Consider the following 15857-nt stretch of genomic DNA (forward strand, 5'->3'; position numbering starts at 1 on the left):
GCAAGGGTCATTTTCTTTTTTACAATTTTTTTTTCAATAAGAAGCTGATTAATCAATAATGAAAAGTATCCTTAGTTGGACTTGGATTGAGATTTGGGGCAATAAAGGTTGATCAGGACAACCCTAAAACCTAATCCTTGTTTTCTCGATTTATGAAATTTGTCCATAAACTCTGTCCCTTGTGGTCAGCAAACACACTCTGACTGTGAAACAATGAGAGCCAGACAGCTCAGCTAGCTGTAATATTGCACATAATGAAAGTGGTGGGCTATAAAATCTGTCTTTCAGTACTCCATGGAGGGTTACGTATTGTAGCCTAGCACTGCTTGATGTGTGTGTCGCGCTGAAGAGAGCGTGAGGATGAAAATACAAAATGTCTCCTCCCTTCGTCTACTCCTCCTCTTACCTCTTGTTGCTCTCTGTGGTTTCCAGCATCATGCCAGAGTCCTTGCCATTCGACGAGCTGTTGGAGCTACGTATGGACTGGCGCCCACGTGACCCGTTCTCCCTCTCCATACCGCCCTCGCTTTCCCTCTCCCCAGAGTCGTTCCCACTGGAGAGGCCGTCCATATCATCCGAGTTGGGACCCCTTTGGTCGCTGGACAAACCTCCTGATCCCGATCCTCCGCTGGGAGACGAGCTGGAGGAGGCTCCGCTTCCCTGGTCCTGAGACGAGACATGTGCACTGGGCTGACCACCGCTGGTCTTCGGAGAGTTTAACCCCTCTGACTCCGCTTCCTGGTCATTGTCTTTTTCGTCGGCCCTTGCCACTCGCCCCCGAGTGCTGCTGCTGGGCATTGATTTAGAGTTGTCATAACTCATACTAGAGTAGGATGAGGCTGGGACAGCTTGATAAGGTGTCAGCCGAGGAGAAAACAGGAACAACTTCAATTTAAGTGGGACTACTATGATTCCACAGGTGAATCATATTTGCTGGTTTCTGGTTAAAAGAACTAAGGTGAGAAATTCATAGTATCTCCTGCCAAAAACTGGTGAAATTAGAGTTTGGGGCTGTGAGCCCTTCTTTGAGGGTTTCAAAAAAGTCAAAATGGCAGCAAAATCTTCCAACAAAGGCTGCTCTTCCAAAGGACAAATTATCTCTTAACTATCTTGCGAAAAAGTGTCACTCAAAGTGGTGCAGACAAGAGATGAATTTCTGGTTATGAAACAGCCTTGGCGTAAGTGCTCCAACAGATGGAACGAGAGATTGTGAGGGAGAGTGAGAAAAACAGCTCTTGGTGAGAGCAAAAAACATTAGCTTCACTCTGTATCTGTATCGTCTTCTTCAGAGATGTGTTGCTCTAGGTGCTGAAGGCCACCTGAGATGACAGAAAAATAGAGAGACAGACAGAGAAAGAGAATGAATTACATGAGCTGCGGGATTACAAAATGCTAGTCAAAGTCTTATCAGTATCTCCCAAGGACTGCAGCTATGAAAAGACAAAAAAAGAAAAATAGAATGCTTATCATCAGTTTATCGTGTTGGCCTTCAAAGAAGATTCAAATATGGCCATGAGATGTTTTCTCTGCCTTGTGGTGCAGACTGTCTGTTTGTCAGAATGTAAGAGTATGCCGTTGTTGGGCGCCCATCTGTTAGCCCTTTACCCAGATTATCAAGAAAAAACAATCACCTCATCTTGAGCACCCAATGGCAATAATCTCCTGCTCCTATTTTCATGCAAGTGCGTATGTATGCATCTGAATATAGAACCGGTGAACATGTGCTAATACCTAAAGTACAGGGGACATTTGTCAGTCGTCATAGCTTAGTCCCATTTTACCCAGAGGACATTCAAAACAAACACCAGGAGGAGGTAACAAAGCTTAACATCAGAGGGCTGCTATAAAATAGGGTTTACTTCTCAATAGTATCTCAAAGTGTATATATATGGCCACCACCTACGCAAGTAAAAGTCTAGTGCTATTTATTCCTTGGGTAAGGGAGACACCCAGTAATCCTTTAAGCCCTGCAGACGCAACCAGAAGACGACACAGTCGTCAGGCCAGTCCTCAGTTGTCAATCCGTTCAATTTTATACACCTGGCTGTCCCACAACCCCCTTTACCTTTCTCCCGCAGGTATGCACTGATGCTTTGATGCAGATTTTGATCAGGACAGGTTTAAGTATGTTCCTGCACTGGCAGCTCAGATGTACCTCAACGTCTTGTACTGACGCAAGAACCCAAAATGGCTGAGTGGACAGGTTCAGAGCAGCCACCACCAGCTGGAGATTGCTTATTAGTCCTGACAAGAGGATAACGGGTGTGGACAGCTAATGACAAATGTAGCTCATTACACAGAAATGACTAAAACAAACTTGGAATCAGAGCGGTGATCAGCTGCAGGTTGGGTTGAATTCAACGAATTCATGTGATGCTACAATGATGTAACTAAGCTGCTTCCTTCCAAACCATGAAATGCTAATCAGCATTATGTTTAGTCAGATGGATGATGCACACTTGCACATGACAAACTGTGTGCACGCTACGGCTGAACTGGGAGAGGGATGGAGCAATTATGATCTGGATATGTGCAAGCAGGGCGTGAGTGGGCGTCAAGGCAGGCTGGCATCCATACATACTTCCACGGGTGATGGCAAAGACACAAGGCGGAGGTGTTGGTGGTGAACTGTGCTAAGGCTACTAGAATACCTAGATGTGCCATCTTGGCCCACCCACTTGCTAAGCCAACTGTAGTAAAGCCATTTGCTTAAAGGGTGCATCCCCAAACTAACTCTAAAACTAAAAAAACACTGCTGCAGCCAATCACAGTGTGCAAACACAACAGTCCCACCTACAGATTTCCAGTTTCCAGTTCACCTAATCTGCATGTCCTTGGACTGTGGGTGGAAACTGGAGCAGTAGGCAGAAACCCACACACACATGGAGTGAACATGTGAACTCCACACAACAAGGCTCGAACTGGCCAGGGCAGCTTTGAACCAATGACTGTGAGCCCACCAGCTTAAAGTATTTACAGGAAATGCACTCAGTAAGACCAATCTCTGATTATACAAAGCAGTGTCTATCTTAATGTGGGAAAGGAATATCTAACATGACTTGCTGGATATAAGATGGTGGATGCTTGAGTGCCTTGGTTGCCAAATGGTTAAAAAGGCATGACACAAAACCACCGTGTCCATCTTGGGACGCTCCTTTGTTTTCTGTGCGCCTCATCTCTGTCAAAGCTATCTGATAAACTGCAAACAGGGCTAAAGAATCATCTATTAAGAAAATACTGTGCATGCTGCTTTTTGAATGTGTTTTTAATACATTCATCAATAATATATGAGTAATCAGGGGAGGAAGGGCCTTGGTAAGAGAGGTGACCAAGAACCTGATGGTCAATCTGGCTGAACTCCAGAGATCCTGTGTTGAGATCAGAGGACCTTCCAGAAGGATGACCATCAATGCAGCACTCCACTGATCTGGGCTTTGGCAGAGTGGCCAGGCGAAAGTTTCTCCTCAGTTAAAAGACATAATAGGCGGATTGGAGTCTGTGAGAAACAAGATTCTTTGGTCCGATGAAACCAGGATTTAACTGTTTGGTCTCAATTCTATGTGTCATTTCTTGAGGAGGTGGCGGCATCATGCTTTGGGTGTGACAGGTCAGGTTTGAGGAAAAGCTGATCAGAGAAAAGTATAGAAAAATCCATCAGGAAAACCTGGTCCAGAGCGCTCAGGACTGGGCCAAAGGTTTACCTTCCAACATAAGTATGACCTAGACACACTGCCAAGACAACGCAGGAGTGGCTTAGGGAAAACTCTGTGAATGTCCTTAAGTGGCTCAGCATGAGACCTTACTTGAATGCAATCGATCATCTCTGGAGAAACCTGAAAATGGCTGTCCACCGACAACCCCCATCCAACCTGACAGAGCTTGAGAAGATCTGCAGAGAAGAATGGCAGAAACTACCCAGATCCAGGTGTGCAAAGCTTGTCACATCATTCCCAAGAAGACTGGAGGATGTAATCACTGCAAAAGGTGCTTCAACTGATTTCGCTTTCTCATCATGGAGTATTGAGTGCAGATTGATGGGGAAAAAATGAATGTAAACATTTTTTTTTTTTTTAGCAAACGGCTGCAACAAAACAAAATCTTAAGTGGTGTTGCATGTTGGGAGAATCAGGGTCACACAGAGGCAAAACGGGTCTACTTGGTCACTTAAGTCAGGGTGAACTACATTTAAATACATAAATATCCCACGTCTCCCATTTAATTCAATTGGTGCCTATAAAACAGTTCAATTCTAGGTTGCACTTCCTGTTATGGTGTGATCTCCTGGTGAGCTCTGCCGGACTTGCAGGTCAGAGTTCAGTTTAATTCAACTTTGCCCAGCCAATTGGCATGACTGGTCAATAGATACACAGATCTGCTGAATCTGGAAATGCAGCAATCATTATTCTACTTGTGTGCCATCACTTTATTTTGCAAAGTATTACACTTCCAGACCTTAAACAGCAGCATCACTCTTATATGCTGTTGCTCAAAATATTATAAACTGAAACTTTGGATTTTGAACCATCAGTCAGACAAGACATCCGAAGACATGAACCTTGGACTTCTGGTGGGTACTTTTCACAAATTTTCTGACATGATTATGCAATTGAAATAGAAAATAACTGCTATATTAATCAATAATGCAAATAATCATGAGTTGCAACACTACTCTCCTCAATATTTATTGATTGCCACATCAGGAAAGTGACATAATACTTTTCCTGGGCTGAATGCAGGACAGTTTCGCTGAACAGAAAGCTATTGTATCTTTAGTGTAAACTTTATTGCATATTTCAAACTCCAGGTAAAACACTTGGTGGTCTACGCACCATCTCCATAGATGATGGTAGGAACAAGCACCACAGTATACACTAAGAATTTAAGAACTGTCTTCTGCCAACATCACATTGCCTTTTAAAGTGATAAGCTTATGTACTGGGGCTAATTAAATCTTTGTTTTTACCTAAGCAACACATTTAAATAAACAAACGCATCAGTGTAGTTGTAAACAAGATGTGGGACACACCAGTGGATTAAGCAAAGTCATACTGCCTGTTATTGCCAGTGAAACAGCACTTCACTTGATTTTGGCTGGGCTCTGCTCCAACAGTTGGCCACAAATCTGCTCACTATGATGGCAATGAGAAACAAGTGTCCATCTGATACAAATATTGTACACAGAGAAGGAAGTGACTATCACCGACTGTAATTACAGTGTACTTAATCAATGTGAATTCAACTGATCAACCTTTAAAAAAAAAAAAAAAATTAGAATGTTAGAATAAACAAACCTCCTATACTGACCAAAGAAAAGCAGCTACTTCTCATTAATGTCATGCACAGATTGAGCCTGGAGGTTGCAGTTACACCTGCAGCGATTAGTCAGTTGACTGATTGATTGATAAATAAATAAAATAAAGGAAAAAATGCCCACAATTCACTGGTTACACCTCCTCCCCCTGTGATTAGACATATTAAGCAATTTGAATACCTCACTTTGGACTCTGGACTGTTGTGACAGTCATTTCTAACATTCATTTTGTCAACTAACGGATTAACCAGGAAATAGTTTAATCAAAAATAGAAATAATCATTATTGCAGCCCCTACTTTCAAACAGTGTAACTGAATGTGACAGCCTTTGTATCTGTTGTATTGTAAAACAGCATACACAAACATTTACTTTGTGTATATAAAAGTTCTAACTGATGCAGTATGAACACATTATCACAACACGGACGAAACAATAGTCACCTCAAGCAAACTCAAGGTAACATGAGACACTTCCCTGCTGCAATGTGCTGATGGAGACTGCAGGAAGGTGTGGCGGGGCTCCGTGCATAAACATGTGTGTACTTCTCCGCTTGTCTGAGAGAAACGGCTCCGTACCGCTCAATCACAACTCCGACATGTCCGTGTATTATCCAACCACAATAAAAAAGCAGCGCTGTTTCGTTTCCCTCACCGGCCGGAGCTTCCGCAGTATGAAAGCACACTGATACACATGTCATTGTCCAGTGTGCACAGTGCTCACAACAGCCCTACCCCGCTTTGCTTTCCTGTGTACATACGGCACGTGTACGCGGCGGTGCTTTCCGCAAGCCTCTCCGGCTGCTGATTGGTCGGCTCGCTGGACCAATGAGGCGGCGCGCCCCGCAGAGGCTGGGCTTCTCAAAGACTGTCTGCCAGACACTGGTCTCAGCCCCGCCTAGAGGTTTGTCTCCTGAGTGTGCGAGGCGAATGGCAGACGCGAGAGCTGATTCAGGATCAGCGACAATGGAGGAATGAGCACTGTACATAATGTACATTTATGAGACAAAGAGACACGCGCTTTATACGAACTGGGCGGCACCATGACTTCTTAAAGTAGGAGGAATTCTCTTACAACATTATTTTATTACATTGTTATACACAAACAATTACAAACATTAAAGATATATCAATCAATGCTGGATTTTCTTTACTTTTGTTGTACTTTGTTGAGGTAAAATATATCATGCTTACAACACTATTTAAAATTTAAAAAAATATAATTTAAGCCTCACCTAATGTCATCTAATGTAATTCCTTTAAATTTTAAGTTTGAATGTCTTGGAAAAAAAACAAAAAACAAAAAAAACACTACATATGACACAATCTCTGCCATGGCTGAAAGTTCAGTTCCCACTGAGGTCACCCAGACCTGGTCCCTGGCATAAAAGCTTCCTTCCACCTGCTGCTATATTTGCAGATTTTTTAATTTACTTTTAAAATGCTATATCACGTTGATTTAAGTGAAGTAAAGACTGGTTGTTGCATAGTCATGAAAGGAGGTTTGATTGACCATTCCAGCTGAAGCACTTTCAACATAACTCAACTTGTTGAAACCTACATAACAATAACCCAGATTTAATGGACCATAAAGTGTTTCAGCAACAGTGGAGCATGGAGAGAGGTCGATGAATCCTCTGACGTTAAGGACGGCTTAAAGTATATGCTGAGTCCTGTCCAACAATTTCTGCCACTGAGGTATTTGATTGTCAGTGGATGGTCATGGTTTTGGCTGAAACTACCCAACCACAAAAAAAGATTAAGGTATTGTGTGTCGCAATGGTACATATGCAGTACTCATTAAGTTTGCATGTTTGTCAGGCAAGTGGGAACTAACCATCGAAGATCTATACCTGCTTATCCTAAGCAGAAAAACGAAAAGTTCTTCTTGTAGTGGCAGACACTCACTCTCAGTCTGAGGGTTCACCTTTGAGAACCATGCATTGGACATGATCTCTGACTGGGAAAACGCAGATTTCTTATGATAATTTTAGTCAAAATTATCTCAGAACACCTTTTTATCTCAGTAATTAATGATAAATCAAACTAATGTTTATGCTTATAGATTTAGGTATGCTAGCTGTACTTTGTGGCTCTCTGCAGTTACTGAAACCAGGAGAAAACCTTCAAAAAGTTTTTTGTGCTGCCACCTACTCCATGAAACACCAAATACTCACAGCTGTATTTGTCACAGTGGTTGCTCTTATTACTGTAAGTATAGACGGCAAATGTGTTTAAGACTTGTCACCACCAGATGGTGCTGTTCCAGTTTTGAGTTTTAAAACTCTGGAACCAAACCTGGAATTAATAATTCTGGATTGCAAGATAACTCTCATTAACAGAAACACAGAAACCCTACCACCTCTCAGGCATGTTTAAAAGAGTCACCAGTGAGCTTTTTCCTGGCAGCTTGTGGTATACTTGGTAGCCATGATTGTTTTATAGTTGTCTGAGAACACGGAGGACACACCCCCCCCCCCTACTAAAAGTTGTCCCCAAATCTCTTTCTGACCTTCTTAGCCTTAAGCTTTTTGTTTTTCACCATTTAAGGGTGAGGTTAGTTCTGTTTATAGTAGAAGAGGGTACAAACACTGCTCTTGGAGCCCAAAGAGGGGGAACATTGTGTCGCTGTTCTGCTGCTTCACCCATCAAGGTTCAAACCAGGCACTGCTGCTGACTCACTCAGGCTCAGTTTCGAGTATCGCTGCGAGGGAAACTACAAACTTACTTGTCTCGTGTGTTGACTCAGTCCCCAACATACATGTGATCAAACAGTTTAAATGTGGATCACACCACTTCTGCCACAGCCTGCCATCTTACCTCTTCTGTCAGCCATGCAAAATGAGTGCTGCTGGTGTCAGAACTGTCAAGTTTGATTGGCTTATGCATAAGCTGGAAGAGTCATCTTTACCGTGCCCACTCACATATCTCTCTGTGCCTTAAGGGCTCACATATTAGCGGACAGATGGTTAATTTGAGCTTTATTTTTAAATTTTCAACTTGGTCAACACTTGGCCTGTGTAAACCTTTTGGATATTTATGTGCAGCTCCTTTGCCCCCTCTGGCACTCAACAGGGTGAGATATCTGCAAGAACCTGCAGGGTTGCATCTGTACAGACTGATGCTCTGGTGTGCACCATGTTGTGTATGGAACATTAACTGTAAAGCAGAAAATATGGCATACCATGCAGAGAGCATCTATAGTGCTGGAAGACATGCAATCTGGGCATCCTCAAAAATGCCACAACATGTTGTACATCACAGCCACAGAGGGTGATAAATGCCCGCTACAGAGGGCATAAATGCCAGCTTGTCTCTCAAAGACTGCCACTAGCTAGGTACTAGGCATACACTTAGGTACCCTGAATTATAACTGCATGTTTTAAGGTTTGCGTGATATTTTTTTGTGCTTTGATAACCAGTATATCATGAGATAATGTAGGTTTTATAGAAAAATTCAGTAGATTGTAACAGTTGTTGATCACAGGACATCATTTCAAACATGCTTTCTGCACAAATGAAAAACAGAAAAAGGCTGTAATGTTGCTCTAAAAAAAAAAAGCCTTTAACAAGAGCATTATGTGCACATTAGGAGCATAGAGGCATTTAGTGGATTACAACGTCATTTTATTATGATAGTTTTAACAAGTGTAATTAAACTTAAAGTGTTAAACATTTGTTGTAGCTTCTAGTCAAACTTTTGAATGATAAATCTTTGAACAAATAAATAAATAAAACATTAGAGGTGGGGTGACCATGGATCAAATGGGATTCGTCAAACCACTACTAATAGTGTAGAGACCCTTTACTTGGTCTTCGAAGTATTGAAAAGATGAATGCATCATCTGATTTGTATGTGTGAGCAGGCAATCCATGCCTGTTGTAGCAGAACATAAAATTAAGGGTTGTAAATAGGCTGCACATCCAGGATCACGTTAGCAATAAGTCAATGATTCACTTGATGGTCAGTCACAACAATTTGTCAAAACAGAGCATGTTTCACGTCATCCTTAGCAAGGATAACGTAAAAACAGCACAGCATAAACCTATCACAGAGGGGCATTTTGCAGTCCCGATACTACATTGTGCAACGTCCACATGCATGTCCACCCCGCAGAAACTTGAAATGACAGGGTCACGCAGTTCAAGAAAACTGGGTCTTGAAATCTGGATAAACGCCAGTTTCTCTGGGGTCTCTTATTAGTTAGTTCTGATGGCTTCGTATACTTCAATACATGCATTCTTACTGTGATAGTGTCCGTTTACATGAATAGACACCCAAAGGGTTAAAAAAAAATGCAGAGCCTTCACCTTTAAATTGTGAGCATTTTGAAAACCTTCGCTGATCTTACGTTATATGTTATGGTGGTAATATAAGACAGTGAAATAAAGGGATGTCTACAGTTTTTACACTTGGGCACGGGCAGCCCGAAGTGACAGCTAACATGCTAGCTACAAAGCAAATGCTAAAGACACGACTACAATAGAAACCCCACCAGCTCACCTTAGATATGCTTCAAAACGATATCAACAGCTTTGATATTCCACGGAGATGTGCTCGAAAATCTTAAAGAAGCGGCATAAATCCTGCTGCTATCGACTGTCGTTGTTTAGCGGTCTGTATTTGCTCTCCAGACATTTTTGTCCGCCCTCCCAACACTAGTTTACACGCAGGAACACACGTGCCAGTGCATGGTCTTTGCAAGTAATATTGTACTAGCCACTGTGATTGGACGCCATGAGACCATATCCCCGCCTAAACCCAACCCATTGCGTTTTGATTGGCTGAGGGGGGCGGGGTTATCTGCACGGGGCTCGATGGTCACGTTGCACAGTGACTGCTCCTGAGTTCATTTCCAAACATACTGGAACATGAGAGGGCGTAGCCCGTGCCCACACTGCTGTAGCCTACTCGGGCTGACCGTAATACGTGAAGCAGCATCGCAATAGCATTTAGTATGAGGATGTAGGTATTGTGATTATACATAATTTCCCAATTGTTAAGCGTTACTGTTACACTTTCAGCAGTGTTACTCTGTCTGTACTTACTTATAAATGCTCATTAAAATCAGCCATGATGACCAATGGCAACTGGTAGTTGTATTTTTCTTTAGCTATAGCATATATAGTAAAATATGCTGCTTAAAACAACAACAACAACAACAACAACAACAACAACAACAACAATAATTAAGTCCAGTCTGGTACCTTTGAACGAAATGAGGTACAAAGTTCTGGAAAAAGCTCTGGAAACTAATTTATAATCATTCTATTGTTTGTGAATTTTAATCTTTGATTTTATTTCTAACTTTGACCTACTGACCAACAAAAAATGTTCCATCATCTGAAGACTAAGATGCATTTGAAAGCTCCAGAAAAAGCTAGTAAATGGATTGTGAACTGAGATGTTTTTTCAATGTTAGATCATTAATATTTGCTTGTGATTTATTTCTTATTTTAAATAAAATTTTGACCACCTACTCTTATCATCTCCTGAAAGTTATGCCTTCAATAGATTAATTATCACATGTTTTGCTGATACTTTCATCTTGCAGGGAACAAAACAATAGATCTTCACTATCCTATCGACTGTCTCCTTGCCAAAACACAGACCCACACGACTGTTTGCACTGCGCGTTTGTGTCGTAATTACGGCTGCGGCAAGGCCTCGCATGCACATTTCAACGTGCTCCCAGCACGGTGACGTCATTTGTTCTGCTTGTCCTCTCTGAAGGCACGCGGACGACGGGGTGGTTGTTCAGTGGCTGTAAACAGAGCAGAAGTAGGGCACATGCCACTGTGTAAATAACCATTACTATAATAATACTTCCCAGATCTAAACAGCAGAAGATTTTTTATAACTGAAGACCTTTTGAACAAAAATGCCAAACATCTGATACAAAACACATCTAGATATAAAGTGTAAATATTTCAGCATGGGCTTTTTTTCTGTTTGAGTGCTTGAGATTACTTGTCAGTTAATATTTGGTCATTACTACAATGCAATAAACACATAAAGCACATGTATTATTACAATGATAAGCTACACATGGCAGGAAATGTTTTTAAAGTATCATACGTCCAAGTGCAAATGAAGAAATACATGCATAATCAGGAATTTAGATCTTTGTGCATGCACAAATATATTAGCAATCAATAACTGGGTCTTCTCTGTCATCACTTTAGCACCCCTTCCAAAATATTATAGACAAACCCTTGTGTGAATGCCCCACTTTGTTCAACAGTCAGCAGTCTACTTGGACTCTGAGATCTGGTGGTTGGTAGGATACACTGTTTGCTGGAAATGGCAACGGATCTGTGAGACTCAACCACTAGGGCTAGAAATCCAGAGCATTGCCCTAAAAGCTACAAGGAGCTGCACAATTGGGTGTGACTTACTAGTAAATCTGATAAGGTTAGTACACACAATCTAATAATTTAATGATTAAATAAATTACTAATTTGGATTTGCAGGATTTCATTGGTTGAGCTACAGACAGCAAACTGACCAAAAGTCTGGTATACATGATTTGCACCAGATAATGACATGTGCTTGTGTTCTAGTCTTGCTGCAGACATACAGACCACTTACTGCACGGACATGTTTACCACTTTGTGAGTAACTTTAAACGAATAAGCAGGGTATTTAAGTTCAGTCGACTAAGGGGCAAATATACAGTACATGTTTCAAGCAACTTGCAATAGCAACTGTGTGTCATGTTTCTTGAAAAACAATACCTTACACTACACTTTAAATGTCACTAGTTTTCAATGTATCATGAACAAATACAGTTCTTGTTGCTCCATTGCGCTGGGGGGGGGGGGTTAGAGTGGTTGGGGACTGGGGTTGGAGGTTAGGGTGTGTGGAGATTGGGGGTTGGGGTAAGGGGTAAGGGTTATTTTGCAGATACTGTTTTGTGCAGTCCGATCATGTGCACACGCCTGGCTTCTATTTGTGCATTGGCTTTCAACATTGACGTTCTGCCTGTTCCTGAGTAGAGGGTTCCGGCTGACCTCTTGTCTGATCCTGCGTTGGGGTCCTGGCCGATGTCCTCTGTGTTCCTTTGTTGGGGTCCTGGTAGATGTCCTGTCTGATCCACCTTCAAGAGAGATCTTACCTTTGCCTGTCTGCCCAGGTTCAGGGCTGCCCTCCAAAAATGGCTCCGCCTCTCTTTAGGCTGTCCTCCTGAGGTCTCCTGCTCTGTCTCCATCCTCCTCTGCTCCAGCAGCTGTTCGTCTTACATCCATTTTCTTCACCCTGCTCCGTCATCTTCTGCTGAATATACAAACACACATTACAACAGTGTTAGAGTTTTAAAGTCATGTTATATTGCTTACTTTTCTTATTTCTTTCTCTAAGGGCAACTTGCCAAAAGATATATATATATATATATATATATGTATATGTATATGTAGAAATATTCTCTTGCCTGTTTTTCACAGAACAGCAGGTAGGCTGTTTTCCGTCACTTTTGACCACGGTCACTGTTGTCTCACTGACGTCCTTGTCATTGTAGGTCAGCCAACGGTCTGTCAAGTCTCTGGATGGCTCTCTGTGAGCACCGTCACAGATGTAATGGCCTGAGAGGAGAGGACACGCTTGTTAGTGGTTCATCATGAGAGGTAGAGAATTCATAAACCTTGACACATGACTCATTTTCAAAACATGTGTCTGCCAAGCACAACCAAACTCTTACCAGAGTGAGCTGTGGAGCCCAAATGGTTGATGATGCTCATCAGAGAGTAGCGAGTTTTTGTCTAGAAAAGAGCAGAGTTTCCAACAGTTAGCTACACGCACAGATACATTTCATTTTACCCCCCATGTATAACAAATAAAATGTGCCATTTCTTTACTGAACATCATCTTTACCTGTTCGTTGAAGCTGGAGTCCAGATTCACCTCCAGCTCTCGTGACAGAACCACAGGGTTCTTCACTTTCCTCACTTTCCTCAAGTGAATCTAAATCTTTTGAGTTGGAGGATCAACACACTGTTGACAGAAAGAGGGGGAGGAAAAGACAAGAGGAGGGTAAGATCTCAAACTGACAGAGGAAGACACCTGACTCCACTGTGGTCAGATTTTAGGCCATTTGTGATGGATGTGATGTTACTCACTTGGGCAGGGTCAAGAACGAACTCTGCAGTGTTGACTCCTGAGCTCCACACTTAGTGATACTCCAGCTGTCCTTCCTGTAGCAGGGAACAGGAAGAAGAAGCAGGTTTTAGTTTAAATATCTTTATGGAAGATACAAACAACCATTTTTTGTGAGAATGGAGTGTGTTGGGGTTGAAATCACACTAAACGCAAAATAAATATTTACTTACTTTAAGGTACTCCTGAAGAGAGTGGCTCACTGAGCCTCCAGGCACCAGGTCCAGGGAGAGTTTCATGTAGTCCTCATCCCTCATCGCTTCGAAACCACATCTGCAAAATAAAGGGACAATTCAAATGAAACCACAGTCACAGAATCTGTGACGACACGTCCTGAATCAGTGGTTTTATACCACAAATTGACAAAGAAAATTTTCATAAACGAGGAATGAGGAATCTCTACAGCCTAAGAATAACAATGTGTGTGCCTGTGAATTCATACCCTTTGCAGGATTCGGTGCTCAACATCTGGAAGGTGATGGGATCATTGACAGGGCAGGTGTATCTGATGCCCGTATGAATTGCTGCTGTCTCCAGGTCGAAACTCAAGAGACCTCAGCATGTCGGCTGAGGAACTCATGGCCATCCTGCACAGAAACACACAGAACAGAAAGTGTTGGAGGTTGAAATTTAATGAAAATGAGAAACTACTTTGAAAAAGGTCAGTGTGGTACTGTGCTGTGTAATGTAACTAAAAAGGTTTACTAACTTTCTGACCGTTGCCCTTAAACTTTGAGTTATATTCAGCAACAGTTTGTTTGAATCCAGCTGGGACACATTTCTTCTGTGCCTTGATGTCAGTGAAGCGGCAGACTCCAACCTTCACAATCCCTCTGGAAACAACAAAAGCCAAGAGAAGATGATGTTTTTCAAAGTTGCTTTTACTTGATGTTGATCTGGATCATCAGCGGACAAACCAAGGAGTGAGAGCATACGTGTGAGTGTGTGTAAGGTGCTGTACCTCATGATTTGAGCTTGTGGGTGAGTACTCCACACCTTCTCCTGGTTGTGAACCTCCTGTATGAAATGAGGCAGCGTCTGGAGGCCTTGTAGTGTGGAGTTCATATAACAAGTCTGTGCCAGGTTGGGGGAACAAACACAACAAGACAGAGGACGAAGGACAGATTGGAGCTTGTTTTCCTCACTGTATGTTACAGATGAAGATTCATACTAAACTAAACCTGAATATTAAAACAACATATAAACACTCAGTGTGTGTGTTTGAGTCTCTTTGCCAGTGCTTACCCAAGGCAGACCAGCTCATGTTTAGAGAGGGTTTTCAATTCAGTGAAGTGTTTAGATATTTTTGTCCACGGTCAGATATCACCCTGTAGACTCCCAACATGACCAGATTGGGTTGGTTGCCTTTTTATAGGGTCACTGATCTCAGCAGCAACTTCAGTGCTTGGCTCTTTGTCACTGCTGTCGTTGCTGCTGGCCACAGTCGAGGTGTCTTAGCTTCTTTATCCTCCTTGATTGTAGTCACCTTATTCATTTGGGAATAAGTATTGAAAAAAAAGTTAAATTCAGCCATAACATGTAGACGCTTCATGTTACTGTAACTGCTGGTCAGCTGGTAATACCAGCCACCAAGCTTTCTTCTTCTTCTTCTTCTTCTTCTTCTTCTCAGGGGTGGATGAAGCCTCCTCCTGGACACTAGCTTCTCCCTCAGTCTCCTTGTCTGTGTTGACACTGGTGATAAAGCAGAAGATGGCTGGTTCGTATCTTCTGCCACATCTTCGTTCGCCGTTTGCAGCTGCAGCTCAGCAGCTGAAACTTGTGAGTCACGTGTGGGTGAAGCCTCTTCCTGGACACCAGCTTCACCATCCTCTGTCTCCTCCATGATGCTGACACTGGTGAGAAAGGGAAACAAAGATGGTTCTTCTTCTGTATGGTCCAGTTACAGTAATGATGAGGAAATGTAGAGACATTTAACTCAGTGGCAAAATGAACTTTACAATTGACATTAAGTGGAAAATAATGAATGAGAAGATATGTTAATACAGAGTAAACACGTCATACCTCTTTTCTGTAGCAGAAGATGGCTGGTTTGTATCTTCTGCCACATCTTTATTCCTTGTTGGAGTGTCAGGGGTGGGCGAAGCCTCCTCCTGGACACTAGCTTCACCAACTTCAGACTATTCGATGGCACTGATACAAGTGATAAAGGGACACAAAGATGGTTATTCTACTGTATGGTCCAGTTACACTAATGAAGCAACCAGGAGATATAGAGAAGGCAAACTATAAAAGGCACAACAGTATAATGAGTTTATTTAATGGACCATTGTGTAGGATTTAGTGGCATCTAGTGGAGAGATTGCAGATTGCAAACAACTGAATAACCCTCCCCTCATCCCTCCCTTTCCAAGTGTGAAGAAGAACCTACAGGGGTC

General features: G+C 42.2%; 1 protein-coding gene and 1 pseudogene across 3 annotated transcripts in view; both read right to left on the reverse strand.

Annotated features, from left to right (window-relative positions):
* per1b (period circadian clock 1b) overlaps positions 1-9990 on the reverse strand; it is a 22912-nt gene extending 12922 nt beyond the window's left edge. The window contains exons 1-2 of one of the 3 annotated variants that reach the window (XM_023420802.2): positions 9814-9990; positions 407-1319 (exon numbers count right to left, since the gene is read on the reverse strand). In XM_023420802.2, the coding sequence (XP_023276570.1) occupies positions 407-822 (416 nt within the window). In that variant the 5' untranslated portion in view covers positions 823-1319; positions 9814-9990. Of the gene's footprint in view, positions 1-406; positions 1320-5753; positions 6013-9813 lie in introns of those variants that run through there. The other 2 variants (XM_023420799.2, XM_023420800.2) reach the window with 2 other exon arrangements.
* On the reverse strand, positions 1302-15194 carry LOC147818277 (uncharacterized; annotated as a pseudogene).
* Positions 15195-15857: the final 663 nt, after the last annotated feature.

The sequence above is a fragment of the Seriola lalandi genome, unplaced genomic scaffold, assembly GCF_002814215.2.
Source record: "Seriola lalandi dorsalis isolate HSWRI2012SDOR001 ecotype SW California unplaced genomic scaffold, Sedor1 jcf7180002054658, whole genome shotgun sequence".
In the NCBI taxonomy this organism is placed as follows: domain Eukaryota; kingdom Metazoa; phylum Chordata; class Actinopteri; order Carangiformes; family Carangidae; genus Seriola; species Seriola lalandi.